We start from the raw sequence: 22,500 nt of genomic DNA, 5'->3' as shown, positions 1-22,500 counted from the left end.
CTGAAGACCGTTTAAAGAGCTGTAATTTGTTATTGCATTTATGCACATTTTATTTCTTGTGCAGCCCTACTGTGTGCTTTCAATGCAAGACATAATACAGATATTTGAATGTGTCCCCTGCTTTTATTTCTTAAAATCTAAGCATATAGACTATTTCTATGATAATTTATGATAATTGTATCCTCCCAAGACAGCCCAGGGGTGATGCTGCATCTCTGCGGTGTATATCGAGCTAATATCTCACACGCTGCTGCTCCCATCAGCTACATCAAGCATGCAGTTTGGAAGCGGGGTGATGCGGTATGCATTACGACATGCAGGGACACGCGTATTGTGTGTGTGTGCATGTTTCAGATGGTCATATATGAAGATAAACCAGTGCCCCAACATCTGTCTCCACTCAAAGCAGGATATGTCTTCTTGACACCTCATTGCAAAAAGGAAACTACTTCTATCCCAGAATGCACTGCTCATTACAACTCTCGCAGTCTGTAAATTACAGCACGCCTAAGGCCATCGATATTCCATCCAATCCAAATTCACACATCTACTCAGAGTCCCCGCATCTTTCAGTTAAGCCCAGGTTTTCGATTGTCACCAACCCCTGCTTTGCATCAAATACATTTTTTTTTATTTCCCTTGTATGTTGTAACGTGGTCCTCTGAGCTCAACCACAGATCATTTTCTCAATGTTCTACCACCGCAATCTCAGGAGTAACATTTTTTTCCGCTTTATCTTTTCCTATATCTATTTCGTTCCTAATTTATACAGGCAGCACTCCATGCATCCCTCCATTCCCAGTTTGCTCTTGACATTTGTGGAAACACTTATGAAAATAATAGCCATGGTCCCCCAACAGAGTGTAGCTCACAAAAACACATTAAAGTGAATGAAAGAGATGTCCTGTTCTTACCCTGTGCCCAATCCATTACTGGCAGTCACTGTCATTAGCCATTCATTCCCACTCACCACTCAGAAATAATCAGTACAGGAGGCGCACCAGGGAGTTCATCTTCTCTCCATCAGTGTAAAAATAGCCAGAGCTGTCAGGAGCAGGTCTGCTTTTTCCCTCCACTATCGATAATTCAGACTCCTAATTACTGTGTGATACATAATTGAGCACTTGATGAAAACCTGTGGATGTTCATTTAAACTGTTTCACCTTTAACCTGCTGCCTTTCATGACGACAGCCTCGGAGAGATTCCGAATACTAATGAGACTGGGAATAATTGAGAATCGAGGATTTTATGTGAGATTTTCCAGAGATAAAAAATACCAGTCTTCTCACAAATTAAACTACAAAGTATGAATATCACTGACTAAATTCATATGTCTTTAGAGTCGTTATTGCGTAATATTATGAGATTTTCCAAAGAAAAAATTAATCTATATCTTTTAAAATAACAAAAATGGCAATAATTTATACATTTTTAAACAATTTTGCAGATGCTTTTATCCAAAAGACTTGTGTTGCATTCTAATTATATATTTGATCAGATCATGCAGTAATTTTTTTTGCAAGCTATATATATATACAGGTGCATCTCAATAAATTAGAATGTCGAGTAGTTTGCCTCTCACACATTTCCGCGTAACTGAAAATTTATCCCATCTTTGGAAATGCTATGCATGGGATTCGGGGATATGTGAATAAATGCCTTCAGATTGTTCAACATTCAGCTGTTGCAAATAAACTCAGAGGTTCATTTTCACACGTTTCTTTTGAAGCGTCAATGTTTTGGTCATGAATGATAGTGGCGGCTCTATGAGCGAGGCAGCTGTCAAACCTGCACGCAGGTGATAAGTTGGTTGCCAGTGAAGGAAGCCTGTCCCTTCAGTGAGCTTTTTTATTTCTGATGGGAGAATTAAGGTAAATCTCATGCCTTTCAATTCTCATGACTGACTGAGCAGAGAACATCTGCAGAAAAGTCTTAAAGTGCAACATCTGAAGTATTATTTATTAATGCAGCAAAGCTGAAAGTGGAATTTGTGTACTGAAGTTATTGGGGCACTGCAGCTAAGTACGCATGCTTGTCCCTGGGTTGTCTGATCAAATTGGCGCATGCAATCACAGAGGAGAGAGAGCAAAAAGACTGTGGAGATCACCTTAGATTTATTCAGTGTGGTTTGTAGTACAGATAGCAGCACTCTCAGTTCAAGAGGCCGACCTCCTTAAAATCATACCCTTTTGGAGCTTTGTATATGCCTTTCAAAACTAAAATTAATATTTGAAAACAAAAAAAGGAATAAGTTTTACTGTTACTGTAAGCTATTGCGAAATTAGAGATGGAAATTAGAGATGGGTCCGACTGCAGACTTGTGTTATATAAATAGTGCTTTGTTTTGTATTTTCCCCTGAAGATATTCCTCAAGGCTGACCACAAGTTTATTAGTTGATACTGATATCAAGAGATGGTGTGGTCATTTATGTTGAATGTGCGAGGTTTCAAGTGTCATCCGATTCCAGTTATTTTTAGCTGTAAAAAATGGCTTGTTATGCTGCTTGATATTGCAAACTGGTATTTCTTATCATATCACTTTAATCACTGTTGTAATTTATAAACATACTTGTTTGTAGCCCAAACATTTTTACAGTTTACTGCATTTTGGTATTCTTTTAGTTTTTTTTTTTTTTACCTGTAGATGCTAATAAAGTCTCAAACATTTACAGAAAATAGCTTACTTCCATGTTGCAAAATAAAGTGGATACGCTTTTACCTTAATGTGTAGCTGTTTGACATTCTGCGGCAAGTAATTGTGATTTTATTTGTTCTTTCAGTCATTTATAAAAAGAAGAGATGAAGGGCTAGACTGCTGTCCTCTAGGAACATCTCTCTAGATAGACACACACACACACACACACACACACACACGCAATGCACCATAGTACTGTCATAATTACTTGGCTGCTGATTAAAGGCGTGCAGTATTTTAATTGGTCAAAGTGTTTGACATGTGGACCCTTTTAGCCTGGAAGTATTGTGCTTTCTTCAGGCTTAGACTGATAATACTAATGGGAAGAGGGTTCAAGCAAACGATGGCTGATTGACTAATTATGTTTTTTGAAAGTGAGATTGAAACTCCTGAATCTGTTAGCATACCATAACAATCCAAAATAAGTGCTTCTTTGCTGTATTACATATTAGTCTCTGCATAGCTACATTTTGAGTTTCAATGCAGTGGTTAGTGTTTTTTGAAAGTGAGATTGAAACTCCTGAATCTGTTAGCATACCATAACAATCCAAAATTCTTTGCTGTATTACATATTAGTCTCTGCATAGCTACATTTTGAGTTTCAATGCAGTGGTTAACGCTTATTTCTCACATGCCTTGATTTATGAGTTGAACACTAGTTTCTGCTTTCCCTTCCATAAAAAGTAATTACATGAAGTACTAATTTGCATTTGCATTCGATATGCATCATTGCAGTCCCATTAGTAGCAAGTTTGTTTACCAAAAGAGAATCTGTTATATCATAATGCTTAAATGTCTGTGTAAATGTCTCATATGTAATTAAAAAGCCATAGGCGATCAATTTAATACTGGATGGCCTCTGTGGTTTTTCATAGTAAAACTGTTTATTGCGTATTTAATTTTAATTTTGTGGTTGAACGTCTCACAAATAACTCTATATAACTGTCTAGCAATATAATAGATGTGTTTGTTTGAAATTAAATGCCCTATATAGTGTCTGTGGTAAACCTGTTATTGTTTCTGACTCTTTATGACCACCATTGAGTTTATATAAATAATTTTCTGCGTAAAACTGACTGGTGACCCGCAGATTATGTTTTGTATTTGCATAGTATGTGGTTATTTCCAGTTGTTAATGCCTTTTGGAAAGTTGTAGAGTTTAGTTTACCATATTATGGCTGAAATATCTCTTTTAAAGGCTTGTATGAATTACTTTGAAGCCCTTTTATTCTGTGACTTATATAGTAGTTGTGTGGAAAGCGGTTCTCTTTAATGTTCTGTGCAAAAGAACATTATATCATCTTAGTAGCATGTTTTCTTTTGAAATGCAGAGAGGAAGAATGGAAAAGTAGAAAGAGGGTGGGAGAAAGAGGGAGAGACAGGGAGAGGGAGCAATAAATTAAGGAAGAGACAGCATTTAGGCCTTTCCTTTTTCTGACTCTCCACTTCCTCTCTGACCGCCTGGCACTCCCTGATAAGCTCCAGCATTCCCTCACCAGGCAATTCCACTGTTCCCAGATCACCTCGATAAGGCCAGCAAATAAATAAATACATTTGCTGTCCTGTGAATAATACAGAAATCACTGCAGTGACTAAACCTGAGATACGCAAACTTCTCCAACATTCAGCAATGGAGAAAACGCTGTCAGTCTGAACGATTGTAGTTTTAAAAGTTGACTTTCACGGCTGTGGTATGTAACTTTTATCTCGGTTTTATTCGAAAATAGATTTTCAGTAAGTCGTTCTGCAGTTCAACCGAATTTTCAGACCTGCTTTACAGAATAAGATTTCCATCGTGATGGAAGAAGTCGCAGCAGATTATCACGGCCACTGTTTTGAAGGTCTGCAATCTAATCTCTAAAGTTTAAAGGGAAATGTGATTCTGTTACCCAGGCCTCCACCCATCCTTCCTGAAAACAGACCCCTGTTGGAAAGCGAGGCTTGTAAAGGAGTGCTTTGTTAGGATTCGGTAGCCAGTGATATTGTTTATTGTCCCTCGGGATTCGCTGCAACAGAGCGTCATTTTGCAGACACGCATTGAATGCGTTTTGTTGGTAGAGAGATAGCAAAAACTGTATTTTTGGCAGGGTAATGTTCTTCAATTGCACCCTGACAGATCATCCGTTCATCAAAGTAACAACAGTCAAGCTTTCGCTCTTCAAAATGGCATAAAGATCAACTCTGATCCTCTTAACCCAACTAGCCTACCTGCTTGGGAAGCTAATTATTGCTAATTCTGTTTTGTTTCAGATTGCTAAATTGTTTTGGTCATTTGTTTGGTCATTGTCTTTGTGGTGGTAATCTCAGATATTTGTGAAGGTTTTGCCTAAAGGTGTCTCATTGCGTTGAAGACTTGAAATGAATGAGTGAGTGTGTGGGGCTGCCAAAGACAGCTTTGAGCTGTGAGAAGATTAAAGGGAAGAGACGAGGCTTAGACACTGCCAGAGAAGACGAGCCCAATCTCAGAAAGTGCAACAGGAGGGTGTTGTGGTGGGGAAGGAGGTGGTAGGACGTCCGTAGACTTATCTCACCTCCAGTTAATCATCTTAAACAAAACACCTTTCGAAGGTACATGCAATTTCTAGGTTGCATTAGATGACTCGCTCTCAAAGACACCTTTGTCATCTTGTGTCATTTCTTAGAGGTCAGTCTCTTAGGGGCATACAGATTTCGGACAGGCAGATTTTGAAGACAGATGGCGGTGCTCAGTGACCCCTGTCTGTCAGAGCAGATCTGAAACCGGCTTCACATTCTGTCTGAAGGGTTGGTCCTTAAAAACCTAGTCGGACATGTGCTATTGATGCATTGTGCATTAAAGGGTTAGTTCACCCAAAAATGAAATTTCTGTCATTAATTACTCACTCTCACGTCGTTCCAAATCCGTAAGACCTTCTTTCATCTTCGGAACACAAATTAAGATATTTTTGATGAAATCCGCGATCTTTCTTACCCTCCATAGACAGCAAGGGTCCTACCACGATCAAGGCACAGAAACGTAGTAAGGACGTTGTTAAAATGGTCTATGTGACATCAGTGGTTCAACCGTAATTTTACAAAGCTACGTGAATACTTTTAGTGCGCAAAGAAAACAAAAATAACGACTTTATTCAACGATTGTCAACGATGCGTTGATAATGGCAGAGTACTGTCCCATAATAGAAGAAAGCGTTGAATAAAGTCGTTATTTTTGTTTTCTTTGCACACTAAAAGTATTCTCGTAGCTTCGTAAAATTAAGGTTGAACCGTGGACCATTTTATCGACGTACTTACTATGTTTCTGTGCCATGATCATGGTACGACCCTTGCTGTCTATGGAGGGTCAGAGAGATCTCGGATTTCATCAAAAATATCTTAATTTGTGTTCCGAAGATGAACAAAGGTCTTACGGGTTTGGAATGACATGAGGGTGAGTAATTAATGACAGAATTTTCATTTTTGGGTGAACTATCCCTTTAAGCTTAATTAAATGGCACATTTGCATTTGTAATGACTTTCAGCCATTTTAAATGTATTATTATTACAAAAATGTCCATAATTTCCCCAAAATGGCAGTGTCTAACAAAATGGTAGTGCATAAGATGTGCACATATTTCTGAAATTAAAATAAATATTTTCTTTTACTCAAAATGTATTCAAAATATTGTGTTTTAAGTATGGTTTTTCTATTTGATAAGACTTGCAGTAAATTCTGAAACTGACACTTCTGTTTATCAGTTAAGCAACCTTATTTTTGTCGGAAAGAATAATGTCAAAATAGCCAAATATCATCTGATTATTTGGCCCGGCTGTCCATCACTGTATATTATATCAAATGTTAAAAACATCTCATTCATACAGGATTTCATACACGTCACATAGACTATTCCATACAAGTGTGTGAAATGTGAATAAGGGGATTTTATTAAGTCACTTATGTTTGACAGCTGTGAACTGATATATTTTTTGCCCTTTATATTTGAGAGGCCTTTGTTGATCTGTGGGCATTATTGCACTTTGTTTAGGGGATACAGCCATAATGTGGGCAGCAGAGGAATGTTTGTATTCTATTCTTGTAGATAAATAGCAAGCTGGTGGCTGAAGCAAATGATGAGGTAGTGACGTCATGGCTGTCGCCGGCCAACGGGTTGGTGTTTTTCAATGTATGCTTCAGACACGGGTCACGACGAGGCGTTCCCCATAGCGACCCCTAGAGGACGCAGTGTCTCGTTCCCTACTCAGGGAACCATGGTTACATAAGTAACCTGAGACGTTTCTAGATCAGACAGATCATTAACCCTGAGCAGTCAGCAGTAAGCCTTGTGAATTATCTTGCCATCTTTTTAATTCACACACTGAGTAATTAGTTTATTTGTCACACCTTAATCTGAGAAGCTTTAGATTCTCTCATCTATATCATTATGAGAAACTACCATAGTAGAAGACATTTTATATGCTGATGAGCACTGTCTGATCATTTTACATTTTATTTTCCATATATTTGAACTATATTGGCATTAACTCAACAGGAAAATATTTGCAAATACTTAACATGCACATTTTCAGGAACATGTGCATTCATTTCTGGGTATCCTTTAAAATCTACTTCTGTCTCCCTGTGGAAAAAAACTCTTATTAGGTTTAATATTTACTCTGGAAATTGAAGGAAATGTTGACCAAACACTCATAAACTCTGAAATAAGGGTCAAATCCAATAGCTAAGGCAAGTCAGAGCTTATTGTCGGTCCAGTGGACAAACACGCAATCTCTTGCAGTTAGCCCAAATGAGAATTGCAAAAAGACTTGCTGTGTGGCGGAGTGAAGGAGATGACATGCTAAGGTGCAACCGTGAGGCTTGTCCTGCAGCATTTCTGTGCCTTCCGAAGTGTGTACTACACAGGTTCACTCTCTCTTAGCACTCGTTCTCAACAGGAGGCAGATAAATGCTTAGATGGTCCTGGTGGACCGCTGTGTCTGTCCATTTCTCGTTTTGAACTCATGGCTGCTCAAGGTCAGACTGTGTACTCAAGTGCAAATAACTTTTCTATGGAAGCCTTACACCAGACAGCCCTTGACGAAAATCACACTGAGATGCAACCAGCCAGCTTTATGATGTGTTTGTCTGAAGAGTCAAAGTGGATTTATAGAGGATTTTTTTTGCCATTTTTAAATGTTTGTTTATTTTTTATATTTTTATTTAAATATTTATTTATTTTAAAAGTTTTATTTATTATCATTTTAATTTATTTGTTGTTTTTCATATTGATTGTGTCTTATTCATTTTTTATTATTAATTTTCAAATGTTTATTTGTTTTTTTAATTGTTTTTTTAATCTTTTGAATTTTTATATATATTTTGAATTTATTGATTTTTTACATTTTGTATTTTTATTATTATTTTATATAAGTCGTATTTTATATAAAAATTATAGACATGTTTGAGAGTCCTTGAAGTCAGTTATTTAAAGATCTAGATTTGTTACATCAGCGCTGGGGAACACAGATTTCAGTCAATGTCAGGAATTATTTTTTAAAACACTTTGAAGTCAGGGCTGGATTTGGTTTTTGCTTTGAATTTGCTTTTATGAGATCAGCGCTGGCTGAGTGTCATATTCAAAACCTTCTGGGTAACTCCTGATGAGTAAAAACCCCTGATTGAGAGGCATATTTATCTCAATAACAGCTCCCCTTGAGCCCATGGCCTGGATCAAATTTCTCTAGCAACACAAGTAAATGGATTATGACACAGGTAACGTCCCTGGGTCATAATGCAATCACCTGAACTGGTATAAACACCACAAATATGATCCTAGATCAGCAGGCCTCTAATGAGATTTGTTACGCATTATGATTCTCAAGCCCATAGCGGTGGTTAAGCTCTATCTGGGTCGTGGGTGTCTAGATCATGATTAACCCATGAGCAGCTTGATGGCATATATTAGTGTTTCCACAGACGGCACCCCGGTTGGGAAACACTGGCATATGTTACATTCAGAGTCAGACCACCTGTCAGTGACATGAAATGAGTATGACATCACTGCTGTTACTCCTCTGTGGCATCAGCTATGAACTAAACCTGCTTTTATGACTTCAGGTACATTAATGAGGCAAAAACTCATATAGAAGACATGTGTGACATGTGTCTTCCTGCTGTTTTAAATTGAGCCGCTCCTTTTAGTTGTTACATTTAAAGGAATATTCTGGGTTGTTGTTTTTAACTGAATGGCTATATAAAGCATGACAAACAATAATTTCAGTTTGTATAAATTAAATGGACTATGTTTTTGTGAATACTTTTTGTGTTTATATTATATTATATTATATTATATTATTTTAATGTAATTTATTTTTCTAAATTATTGCATATTTTGGCATACTTTGTTGCCGTTTTTTTTTTTTTTTTTTGCACTTTTCTCTATTTTTATATTTAGATTACCTTGGCCATCATCTAACATCATTTATCAGTTATCAGGCATAACATGAAAATTATTATTAGCTTATTGATATTAATTATGGATAATTGGATATCATTAATTACAGTATTATAATATGTATGTGCATTAAATTATATATATATATAATTTAAGAGAACTGTTCTCTTAAAACAAAAATATTTAGTAATCCGTAAACAGTTGAAATAAGTTGAAATAACCTGGAATTTTCCTTTTGATAAAGAATAACAGTGTTATCTCTTGTGATTGTTTTGTTTTTTGCTGGGACTTATGGGAGTTTTATCTGTGGCTGAAATTGTTCCCTGCAGGAGTTTTGTCAAGGGTGGTGACATTCTATAAATTGGTATTTTTCCATAAACCGGCCGTCACTGTTCTCTCAGGGACTGTGTTTTCATAACTCCTTGTTTTCAGATGAAATAGTTTTGCTCTATTCTCATTGACTGTTTTTCTCTGTATTCAAGCAGCCACCAGCATTCACGCTGGGAATATGTTGTTATAGACACAGCTTGAGAGTTTGATCACAGGCACGACCTCAGCAGAAGGAAACGTGACCGGCCCCAGGATGTGCGTGCGTGTGCGTCTGTGTGGCAAGACGTGCCACAGGATCCACATCCTCTCTGCTTCTGTTTGTTTCTGTTGATCTTCGGGTTAATCAGAGCTCCTCAGAATCAAAAACGCAAAACAGAGATGATTAATTACGGCCAAACACAACATCACGACCTGCTGTTACTGCTCATGCCCATTCCTTTGGCCTTCCAGCTTCCCCTATCATGAGCTTTACTCATCAGTTGTGGCCTTGTGTGTTTTTAAGACTGGTTTAACTATGGAATTGGAGTAGCAGATCAGGGCTGTGTGTATTTTTGTGACGGTGTTGCTAAACTGAACTGACACTGTGTGGGAACGTTAAGTCTTCTGAGAGTGTAATGTAATCCATCCCCTATGATACTCAGCCTTTCTGATAGTGTTGCTAATTTTATTGCAAACATGTTTGGCTTGAAACTGACATTTTCCACTACAAAATACTAAATAATTTTAAAGTAGCGCTGTTGCTACTATGTTTTCACTTTACGATGATAAAGGACAGGAAGGGTGGCACAAAGAAAGCTGTCTGTTTTTCTTTCTGGTGGTATTCAGGCTGAGAGATTATTTATTCAGCTCGACAAACATTTGTTTTATCGGTTCTCACGTCAATTTAAGATTAATGCCTCACTCAGCCTACCAGAGAAGCTTTATCTACTGTTGTGGTCAAGCGTCTGACGTATATAAGAACTGCATTGAAATGCAAGTCTTAATCGAAAAGTCCATACTGCTCCTCAAACTCAGTCTGATAAACCACATCCATCCTAGACTGAGCCGTATCTCTTTCCTGATACACTAGCTCTGCAGAGCGTAGAGATAAGGCTTTGGTCTCATTGATTTATCTGCACTGTTTTCCATAAGATTTAGAGGGCCGGAGCTCTATGGTAATTACGTTGTCTTCATAGATGGGTAATTAGTTTTTGGACATTCATCCTCAGCATGTGGCTTAATTATAAAATGCGTCATTTTTCTTAATTTTACTTATGCAAGATGGGCATGGTTTGGCATACTTGGCTTGCAGCTGTATTTCAGGAGATGTACAGGTTAGTTTTGTCATTATCTAGCGCCACATAACATGAAAATTATTATTAGCTTACTACCATTAATTATGGATAATTGTTTTTAAGAAATTATTATAATATGAATATAAATTAAATATAGAAAATATTTACTTATGATTAGATATTTTATTTCGTTCAAAATATAAAATACACTATATTGGTAGGATATTTTTTAATGTTTTTTTTTTAAACTCTCTTATGCTCACCAAGGCTGCATTTATTTACATATATTTTAAAATATAATTTATTCCAGCGATTGCAGCGATTGCAAAACAGAATCTTAAGCAGCCATTACTCCAGTCTTCAGTGTCACATGATCCTTCAGAAATCATTCTAATATGCTGATTTGGTGCTTAAGAAGCATTTCTTATTATTATCAATGTTGAAAAAATTTTGCTGTTTAATATTTTGGTGGAAACCGTGATACACTGAAATGGATTGGAAATTTAAAAGAACAGTATATATTTAAAATAGCTTTTTTTTTGTATTTACTGTCACTTTTGATGCTTCCTGTGGTCAGTTTGATCAATTTAATGCATCAAACACCACTGTGCCCCACTTACAGTTCTTAATTTATTCAATGCACTGTATTAACATGGGAGTTTTCTTTTCAGCTGTCAGTAACGGGTTTGTGTCACTTATGACAGCAGTGGTGTGAGGTTTGATTAATATAGCCTTAAACTAAGATGATAGACTGAGTCTCTGAATCAGATTAAAGGCATGAGGTTTGTGTGTCACAGATGATCACATTTTGCGGCTCCTGTAAAACACAGGGTAATCCCAGCACAATTCATCATGTTAATCCAGTGTCTTCTGGACAGATTGCATCACCTGCCACCTCTCAGTATTGTACAGATTCGACTCCCAGCTGTCAGTCACTGAGTTGAAGCGATCAGATCTGAGCCAGAGGAGCATCCTTAGCCCAGCGATTGATGCAGCAGCAACACAGGCTCATATTGAAGTTATTTCAGGATCTTAGATGGAGATGCGAATGTGTGTGTCTGTGTGTGTGTGTGTGTGTGTGTGTGGGGGTGTGTGTGTGTGTCTGACCCTGCATCCTTTATGTGCTTTTGGAGTGTGTCCCAGTCTTTGTCTTATCTGACCCAGCTCTCTTTCCTGTATCCATGTTTTAACACAATGCACAGGAAAGAAGGAAACAGGAATACACTGGACTTAGACTCTGTCTTCACTTCCAGCATTACCCTTATATGTCAGCGTCAGCCCAGTGTTTCTCACCCAAAATGCAACAGCCAGAATTTAAAGAACAAGAGTAACCGGTTGCAGAATAGCATGTGATTTTTAATTTTTTTAAAAATTTTTGTGTAAATTTATTTTTATTTTTTTTAAAGGGGGGCGCGACCAAAAAAGTTTGAGAACCACTGGTCTAAAGTTAACAGACAGTGTTTAAAAAGTGCAGTGCACATGTTTACGTATGTTTATTACAGTGACTTTGAATGATCTAAAGTAGTGTGGTAAAGCAACAGATTTGTTTTTATATTTCTGCAATCTACTTTAGTTTGTGTCATTTGTTACTGACTTTCATATTCATGTTTACATCAGGCTTATTTGTCAGTGCTTTATGTTGTCATAATTATTACATGCTTACAAGGTTGGAAGTTCAACAAATCAGTCAATATACTGTGATTGTAGTTGTTAAATAAAAATGTCATTCATATCAATTCATGCATCACCTAATTTCATCGTAACATATAGGCCTGGCCTACAGAAAAGAACATTTATGTTTAATCTGTCTAATAGTGTGTTGGTCATACTATACAATGATTTATAGCTTGTCTTTGTTGAATAATACAGAACATAAAGAGCTTTAAAAAAAAAAAATTGCATATTAAATCGCAATCGCAATATTGGTAAAAAAAAATCGCAATTAGATTATTTTCCAAAATCGTTCAGCCCTACCACATTATTTGAAATGAGCGCGGGCCAAACTTTTTTCTCTCACGGGCCGCCTATTGAGGAACCCTGTTCTAGAAGAAGAAATCTTTTAAATCTATACATGTACTACACATAGGTTCTTAAAAATATAACTTTTGTTTCTTTTTTATACAAAAATTGGTGTACCCAAGTAAAAGGCGTAATGGTTTTCTTCTCATATGACAACAAAAGGGCATCCTGTGTGGGAAATAAAATAAAAATAAAAGCAAAAAAATAGAAATACTCGCAAAACCTCCACTGCTGTGTTTTAGTGGGTATCCTTTACTCGGCATATTAAAATTCTGTCCCTCAGATAGTAATTCTCCCTGAAGGCACACAAATTAGATCCTCCCTACCACATCCAGAGTGTTCATTACGAAACCACTTCATAAAGGTTTTATCAGTGACATGAAGAAAACCATCAGTCAATCTCTCAGATCTGCAGTGCACTTGTGTACGTCTCCACCCCGGCCATCAGTTCTCGGGTTGATCTGATCAAGGCTTTATAGTCGAGATTAGATTTGTCATTTTCATTTGACTCATTTTACCAGAGCATCTGTAATCATTTTGGGTGTTAACTCATCTTAAAAAGGCCTTCGGTCTCAGATCTGACTGAAGACCCAGGGCAGGAATGCTTTAACGGTAACTTTGCAGTGTAGATAGTTCGTGCAGGAAGTTCTGGCCTCCACCCAATACTTGGCATCCACGCAAACTGTCAGATGCATCAAAGGCCTTTCCCGAACTCTTTATCAGAGCCTAGTGCCAACCTCCAAATAAAACAAATAGTGCTCTTCCTGCAGTTAAAAGCATCAACATCTCTATTTAAGTCATGCACATAAGCATACGCATGGGAGCAACCTCACATTGTGTTCTACTTGCCATGTTCATGTCTTTGTGAATCACGTTATCCATGATTCCCTCAAGAAAGTTACATTTAAGTCAACATAATTTTAATAACGTTCATAATGTGACATATTTTAGAGTGAAATGATTACTAAGAGTCTTGATTTATGTTAGCGCAGCACTTTAGAATAATGGGTTTATCACAGAAATTAGATGGTTTTCAGCAAAATGTTCCACATAGAAACTTTAGGCTCAGCTGATGTTAAACAGGTGCGGTGCATAAAAATATTAATTAATAACCTAGCTCTAATATCACAGATAATTTACATGCAGTCCCATTATATGTTTAAGTTTCTCTGAGTACAAGTATGTAATTGTGAGGATTTCTCTGTCTTTATATAACCAAAGTGAGTTGTTATATTAGAAATACATGTTATTTTTATTTATTTGTTGATTTATGTTATGTTCTGGATCGGTACAATTTAAAAATATATTTTTGAAGTCTTTTAAATAATTGTTTTCTATTTTATTATAATTTAAATTGTAATTTATTCCTGTGATGGCAAAGCTGGATTTTCAGCAGCCATTACTCCCGTCTTCAGTGTCTCATGATCCTTCAGAAATCATTCTAATTTGCAGATTTGGTGCTCAAGAAAGATTTGTATTATTATTAATGTTAAAAACAGTTTTGCTGCTTAATATTTTGTGTTTTCTTTTTTCAATTTTTATTTAAGCATTCAAATAGAAAGTTAAAAAAAAAACAGCATTTATTTAAAATAGGCCTATATAATCACTTTTGATCGATTAAATGCATCCTTGCTGAATAAAACTATTAATTTCTTTAAAAAAACATCTTACTGACCTCAAACTTATGAATGGTAGTCTGCAAGTGTAAGTTTTATTTGTATTATATCTATTTAATGTCTGAATGTCATTTTGTATGTACATAGTCTGTTTTGCTTAACATAAAAATGCAGGACATGTGAATATTTATATACCGACACACTGTACTTTGTGCATCTTTGTTGTATAGCTGGTGCTGTTAATGCTATGTTTTAATGGGCAACCGTGTACACACGTGTGTGTGTGTGTGTGTGTGTGTGTGTGTGTTTGTGTGGTCACTATTCCAATTTTTTGTGCCCATTACTGGTGACTTACTGGATGAGTATTTGGTTGATGACACCTCATTACCTCTCCTGCATGTGTGGCTCTAACTGATGATCTTTCCATCTCTTTTCTGACTTCATGCCACTCAGTAGCATATATTATTCAGATCAGACCCATGGGAATGATTTGAGAAGATTTATAACACTCTATTCTTCTTCTCATTAGTCTTACATTTAAAAGTCTGTATTCAATATTGGACTTGCCATGAGCTGCTTTCTCTTTCCACATATTCTTCTCATTGCCCATACCTGTCCTCAGAGCTTTCCTCAGAACTTTCTGGGGTTCACAACTGAACAAACAAAAGCACATTTGCATCAGCAAAAACATTTGTGTTCACAAATGTGCGATTTTGAGGACTTGCCAGAAATCATTTGCAGGCTCATTAGGCTGATGGGATTGGGACAGTACTGGAATGTCTTGTCATTAGGAGCTAAATCAGAAGATGCTGTGATGGTATTACGCTTGAAGACTCAGGAAATGGTCTCTCCGCTTTGTTCCCTCTGTCATTCTCACAGTAAAACAGAAAAATCCCTTAAAACATTTCCCAGAGGAATCATTTATCATCCTTAAATGACCAGTGGACATTCACTTGAACTGGTCACTGGTTAGCGCACACTAACCTTAACGTCACATCCGCAGCACAGATGCTTTCCTCCTGTGGCTTGTAAAGAGCTTCATGTTTGTTTGAGGTTGTTCTTCCAATAAGTGAGTTTAAAGCAGCATTATGTAACTTTTTCTGTGTTCAGAATTTGCTAAATGTATATAATGAGCGAGTACATCATGAATTCATCTTCCAAACCGCGTTTTTGTCTTATTCCGAATCACTACGGTACACTTATAATAAGTACTTATATTTGGACTATTGTAGCCTGGTCGGGTCGTCACCGCTGCGGAGTAACACATACCTGCGTGAATCGCCATAGACATAAACTTAGAGAAGTAGCTCCGGTTGGAATGTTCTTCCGCGGGATGTGTGCAGTTCTGTTTATTAACCGCTAGAGCGCCAAAAGTTACATAGTGCTGCTTTAATAGGAGAATTTAAACACTGCTAAGATCCTTATGTGGATCTGAGAGACTCTGTGTTCACAAGAGAGAAAACACTCCCAAAAGTACTCTTATTAATGAGAAAGGCTGATGCTAACCCAGGTTCCCTACTGTTCCCTACCATCAGCTACTAGTTTAATATCTTATTGAGGCTTTAGTAGAGCGATCTAGAGATGAGGAGAAGACTTGGGAATGCTGGGTAATGCACCTAATGATTTAGAAGCTCTGCTTTGGTAGATGCAGAAAAACACAGTGATGATAGATGCATTGAAAACATAGACTGACTGCACAAATCATTGAATATCATAAGTCCTGAATGAAGGATTTTCAGTAGTGAAGTGCACAAAACACCATATTTTTGGTGTTCTTTTATGTTCTTATTTACTGTATAATGACTGAGTTTATTGCATAGCATTTGCTGCCCTCTACTGGTATGCAGGCAGGCATACAGTTTAAGGTCAAACTCTTGTTCTAAAAGTTCATGGAAAATATATATTTTTTTCTCCGTCTCTGTCTTTAAGCATTACTTCTAAGCTGCTTAGGGCTTAGCATGCTTTGTATGGTACCCTAGCATGCAGATTATGGAAAATGTTCTAGACGTTTGTGTTATTGTGAATGAACATTTGTATATTATTGATTTAAAGTGCTAGTGTTCCTGCTAGAAAGCTGGTAATTATATGTTTTAATTACAAAATAAATGAATTTAATGCGAATTTGAAAGACATGAATACTTATCAAGAATATTTCATATTTGCTATCGTTCAAAAGTTTGGGGTCAGTAAGGTTTTTTTTTTTTTTTGTTGAAAAAAATCAATAATTTTTATTTACCAAGGACTTTTAGTTTTCAATTCGGTAACAATAGAAAGACTAGAAGTAATAAAGATTATCCTAAAATTAAAATAATTAATTTATACACACACATACACAAAGACTACATCGCGTGTGGTACAGTGTCATTATATCATGTTGCCTGTCCTCTCTGTATGTTTGTTTATAGATCTTTCACTCTGAGAAGTGTTTCACAGTCTAGTTGGAACCAGTTCAGGGTATGGCCTTTGGATCACTGCCGTGACCGCGACAGATGGGGGCAGACTGGAGAACTGGATTAAGAGATATTTTTCTTCTTTTGGTAAACAATAGAACTGACACTGATTGCAAGATAAATCTGGAAGAGACACGACCAGAAATCTATTTTCCCCTTTGACCTCTAAGATGAAATGTTGATCAAGATTTTCCTTGACAGCAGATTAATTCCTTTATACTTTCATAATGCAATTCAGCGTTTGATCCTGTCCCACATATGGGTTAAATTTCTGAATTGAGCGATGGCTTTATTTGGTGAGTCAATGGAAGCAATTTGACTATCATTGCTAGTTTGTAATCAGGTTAAAGACCAGCCCGCAAACATAAAGCAGAAGAAAATGTCTAAAAGATGAGTACAAACAGGATTCTAGTTGAGGATTAGTGGGTTTACACTTAAGCGAGGGGAATTCAACATACGCGTGGCATTGAGGCTCATTGCAGTGGGCCTGTGAATGTTCCTCTCCCTCCCTCGTACCTTCTGCTAAGCCTAAAACAAGATGCTCGGCGGTTGCGTCACCCAGTTTTTCTCCCTGCGGACTTTCATCTGAAATCATAAGTGACAAGAGGATTTTAGAAGCAGATTCTCTTAAGAGTCTCTGTGTGGCGCATATTTGTTTCGAAGCATCCCGGCCAAGCTGGCGGATCAAACGGACAACCAGGACAGCTGGATTCAGCTTGTTTACCTCCACTTGGGGGAGTGTATGTCACTCCTGAATGTTTCGGAGATTTTATTGGGGTTTCAAATGAGTGCACCTGGACTTGTAGGCTGTCAGCTGGGTCGAATGGAAATATTTCGTGTTTTTGAGGTTGTTAATCGATTTATGCTTTCTCTCTTTATCTTTCCAGGTGACCTGGCCCAACTTCAGCTGCCTCAGAAAAATGTAGAAGTGATCAAAGGGAAGATGGTAGTGCTGCAGGCTTCTTACACTGGTGTGGAGATTGAGAAAAATACAGTGGTATGGAACTACATGTCCAGCAGCACAGAAATGGTGACTGTCTTTCTTATTGGTTGTTTTTCTTTGTTTGTGTTGACAGAGACAGCAGTGTCCTGCAGTGTGACATGCTATACTTCATCTAAAAATATTTTTCCACTTCAGAATTATGATTATTAATTTGATCAACTCATAACATTTTTTATTATTATTAATTAGCATTGAATATTTATACTTAATACAACTAATATGACTTTATTTGTCACATTGTAGAAATACTTGTTAACTGCAAAAAAGTTAAATAATAGTTAATAAAAATAAATTAAATTAAAAAAAAACTATTTAATTAAAATAAATAGTTTTAAATAAGAAATGACTTTAAAAAATAATATATATATATATATACATACAGTATATTCTTATTTTTATTAATTGAGAGACAGCATTGAATATTTATACTTAATACAAATTTATTTGTCACACTGTAAAAATACTTAAGTGAACTGCAAAAAACTTAAACAATTATTTGTAAATAAATTATTACTTTTTTTTTATTTTTTTTATTTTTTTTTTACAAATGTTATATATACCTATAACACCCTAAAATCTTGGTTTTAAAACATGAACATGTTATTTGTTGCTTTAATTGATTTAAAGCATACCTATTCAGCTACTTTGACTGGATTAAATAAATAGCTAAAAATGGTAAAATAAGATGAACACAAAAAATAATGATAAAAAATAAGTAATAAGTCCCATATAAAGTGTTTTTAGCTAGTAATAAACAAGTAATAATTAAGATAATAAATAATTGCAATAATCCGTTAATAATGATGATAATAATAATAATAATTATTATTATTATTATTATTATTAAGGTATTTATCAAGCTCTTTTTGATGGAATAAGTGAGAGACAAAGTATTGTTGTAAAAAGATAATACTCTGTAAACTATGAAATATGAATGCTAATAATCACACAGTAATAAGTAATCTAGTTAATTAACTAGGTTGCTGAGCAATTTAAAGAGTGCAGTATCTTGGGTCTTGTGCATATATTGGCTGTTTTCAATCTGATTTCATAGTTTCATAAAAATCACAATTTTTCTCATGGTGGTTCAGAACGTAACATGAAATGCAGCTGATGTAATGGTCACTCTCTGTCCCTGATCACTCAGGCTCTTGAGTTCCAGAGGTCAAGAGTGCACACAGACGAAATCCTGCTCCTCATTTTTCCAGTGCAGTACGCCGAATGGATTCCGCAGAGATTTATAATGAATTCTGATAATGTTATGTCAGTCCAAATTAGATTTCGAAATGGTGTGGTATTATGGGTGGGATTATATTCATTCGTTAGTTTTTGTGCAGATGCCAGAAAGTTTAGCACCATCTGTGCATGTTATGATTTGGATTATGAATGGCAGAGACAGAAATATTATTCTGGACTGATTATAAAAAAAAATGTGTCTTAAAAATTATCACTTTTTTATATGGAAATTTAGTTTTTGTTTTAATTCAGTTATATAATGTTGATCAAATGTCGACAAATGTCTTTATCACAGAATCACTTGTTTTTTGTGTTAACCATATTGAAAGTACAAGAAGTCATGTGAATCATCATAGCAGACTACTATCTCATATTAGCTGCAAGCTCAGACCATCTTACCTTAAGAGCTAGTATAATACTGTGATTTAAATGTCCACTCTTGGCAGCAATTGTCTTTCATTTTGCATTACACAGCACCTCATTACTCTGTAAGAAACCGTATTATCTGCAGATTGTAAAATCCTCTATCCTGCATTTTCTTCAGTTGAGATTAAATCTGCACACTGAGGAATCATCTGATATGAATCCTTTAGACCTGTCCACTGAGAAATTCTGTCCCTGCCTCTAACAGATTGATGATCTTACATAATTCAAATTTTTTTTAATTGTGTTTTTACACAGTGGTTTAGAAATTTCCAGCCGCTTGCCTAAGCAGTTTTTGCAGTATATTTCATTAGTATCAGAAATGTCCAAACATTTGTTTGTTTGTTTATATATTAATACTCCCATCTGTTTATATTTACTTATTTAATATGTTGATATTTTTAATAATTTATTAAATAATTTATTGAAAGTGATTTGTGTGTGTGTGTGTGTGTGTGTGTGTGTGTGTGTGTTAATAAAATGTAATGAATAAATATACCTGTGTATTGTGAAAAATATTTAACCTTAAACCTCCTGAATTTGTATCATCTATTCATACCCCATTTGCAATTTTAATGCCTTCCACCCTCTTCTCTGTCTTTCTTTAGATTATCTCATACGTCAGTGGAGGCTTAAGTCATAGCACTTCCCAGTTTGCAGGTCGAGTTGGTTTTATGCATAGTATGCCCAACACCAACCTGTCCCTGTACATTAACAACACCAAAGCATCAGACTCAGGGAAGTACATGTGCCAGGTCATTATCCCGGGCGTCCCAGGACTCACCGGAGAGCTCACCCTTAATGTTAAAGGTGTGTACTTACTGCCACATTGTGGTGCACACATGCATAGTCATAAAACACACATGCATGTGTACATGTCAGATGCTTGTTCTGTGACACAGGCCAGCGTTTTCTGGATTTAACATCACATAACCCATCCTGTCTCTTTCAGTCCCTCCTTCAGTGCCAGTTTGTCAAATTAAAGGAAGGCCTGTTCTTAAAGGGAACATCACTCTGGCTTGTAACTCTGATGATGGTAAACCTGCACCAGTATACAAGTGGACCAAGACCAGCCCCACTTCAGAGGTCTTCTTCCCTCCCGCACAAAGTGAGTCTGTCTGTGTGTCCAAGTAAGACACAAGAATATATTTAAATAATGTATTCATTCTCCATTCTATTAGCTTGCATTAGCATTAACATGCCTCTCCAAAAATGAAAATGTACTCACCCTAATGTTTCAAATTCATATGACTTTATTTCTTTTGTGGAAAGAGGTGAAATTTTGAAGAATGTCCACTGATAAAGAAAGTAGCATAAAAGTATACTTTAGTAAGTCATCTACGTGACTCTGGATGCAGTCGCAGCAGTTAACAGCTCACTAGAAGGGAGGAATATTAGTAAATGTTCACTTTATTTTGGTTGGTTTGTCATATTTAGCTGTCGTATTACTTCAAAAGAGTGCATACAGTCGATCAGTTGTATTTCTTTTTTTTTTTCTTGTCATGTAGAGTCAAACCAAAATTTATTCAGACACCTTCAACATTTCTCACATTATCACAGTTTATTCGCTATAGTTTAGAAAATGGTAATAAAATATGACAAGAACTCAGAGTTAAACTGTGTCAGAACAAATTCATTAACTTTGATAGAACGGTATGTAAAGAATTAGGTTAGCCGTCAGCTGTTAAATTTATGTACACAGATAATACCATTTTTGGTCAATTAATTACCAAGCAATGCTTAATTTTGTTCAGTCTGTGGTGTAAAAAGGTTGCATTAGCAATTAAAGAAAAACACTTAAGCAAAACATGGTCAGGTCAAAGTGTCTGAATAATTTTTGGTCTCGAATTTTTATCAGTTTTACTGGTAGTCCACTGTATGAAGAATTTTTGGGTATAATATTCCACAGTTTACTTTATTTTGCTGTCCTCACTTACATAAATGAACTATAGTGTTGTGCACCCACTAGTAAAACAATATAAAAAATTATATCTGGTTTCTGAATAATTTTTGGTTTGACTGTATGTTTTGAACATCATGAGGGTGAGTAAATAATTTCAGAATTTTCATTTTTGGTTGAACTAATCCTTTAAGCATGACGAGGAAACCGTTTGGCCTGAGATTAAACCTTAAAACCATATATTTGTTTACCTTTGTTATGTAATTCTTGAGTCACTGGAATCAGATCCTTGGATATATTGGATAAACATTGCTGGCATTCAGCTAGCAATATTTTATCAGTTACTGTGACACTCTGTGATCTCGGTTTCAAATATTTGAATGTTTCTAATCTCTGGCTGAATTATTTTTGTAATCATGCAAGTCAAACTTTACCCTCATACTGTTGTTGTTGTTGTAGATGAAACAGCAGGAACATTAAAGCTGAACAATCTTAGCAGTAATATGTCAGGGAAATACATGTGCACTGCATCCAACTCTGCAGGAGTGGAGACGTGCTACATCAACCTGGAGGTCATCACATGTACGTACTGTTGTTTGCTCATTACATACATAAGCTTTCAAAAGTATTAAGAAATCTTTTTTTTTATTCGGCAGGGATGCATTAAATTGATCAAAAGTGACAGTAAAGACATTTATGTTAACATGACACTAACTTTCTCTTCATCAAATAATTCTAAAAAAAAGTATTACAGTTTCCACAAAAATATTAAGCAGTACAATTGTTTTCAACATTGATTTTTAGAAATGTTTCTTGAGCAGAAAATCAGCATATGTGAACATGAACCACAAAACCAGTCACCAGTCACCAATATTTGTAAGTATGTATGTATTTATTTATTTTCTGTTTCATTATTTGTGACCCTGGACCACAAAACCAGTCATAAATGTCAATTTTCCGAAATTGAGATTTATACATCATCTGAAAGCTGATAAATAAGCTTTCCATTGATATAGTTTGTTAGGATAGGACAATATTTGGCCGAGATACAACTACAGGTGCATCTCAATAAATTAGAATGTCATGGAAAAGTTCATTTATTTCAGTAATTCAACTCAAATTGTGAAACTCGTGTATTAAATAAAT

The 22,500-nt window shown here is 35.9% G+C and overlaps 1 protein-coding gene across 4 annotated transcripts in view; it reads left to right on the top strand.

Moving 5' to 3' along the window:
• esama (endothelial cell adhesion molecule a) overlaps window positions 1–22,500 on the top strand; it is a 38,987-nt gene that overhangs the window by 14,660 nt on the left and 1,827 nt on the right. For 2 of the 4 annotated variants that reach the window (XM_016561361.1, XM_016561360.1), the window contains 4 exons: window positions 17,680–17,822; window positions 20,063–20,264; window positions 20,407–20,562; window positions 21,814–21,936. In XM_016561361.1, coding sequence (XP_016416847.1) covers window positions 17,680–17,822; window positions 20,063–20,264; window positions 20,407–20,562; window positions 21,814–21,936 — 624 coding nt within the window. Of the gene's footprint in view, window positions 1–17,302; window positions 17,823–20,062; window positions 20,265–20,406; window positions 20,563–21,813; window positions 21,937–22,500 lie in introns of those variants that run through there. The other 2 variants (XM_016561362.1, XM_016561359.1) reach the window with 2 other exon arrangements.

This window comes from Sinocyclocheilus rhinocerous, unplaced genomic scaffold (genome assembly GCF_001515625.1).
Source record: "Sinocyclocheilus rhinocerous isolate Xijiao unplaced genomic scaffold, SAMN03320098_v1.1 scaffold708, whole genome shotgun sequence".
In the NCBI taxonomy this organism is placed as follows: domain Eukaryota; kingdom Metazoa; phylum Chordata; class Actinopteri; order Cypriniformes; family Cyprinidae; genus Sinocyclocheilus; species Sinocyclocheilus rhinocerous.
This window is presented reverse-complemented; position numbering and strand designations above follow the sequence as displayed.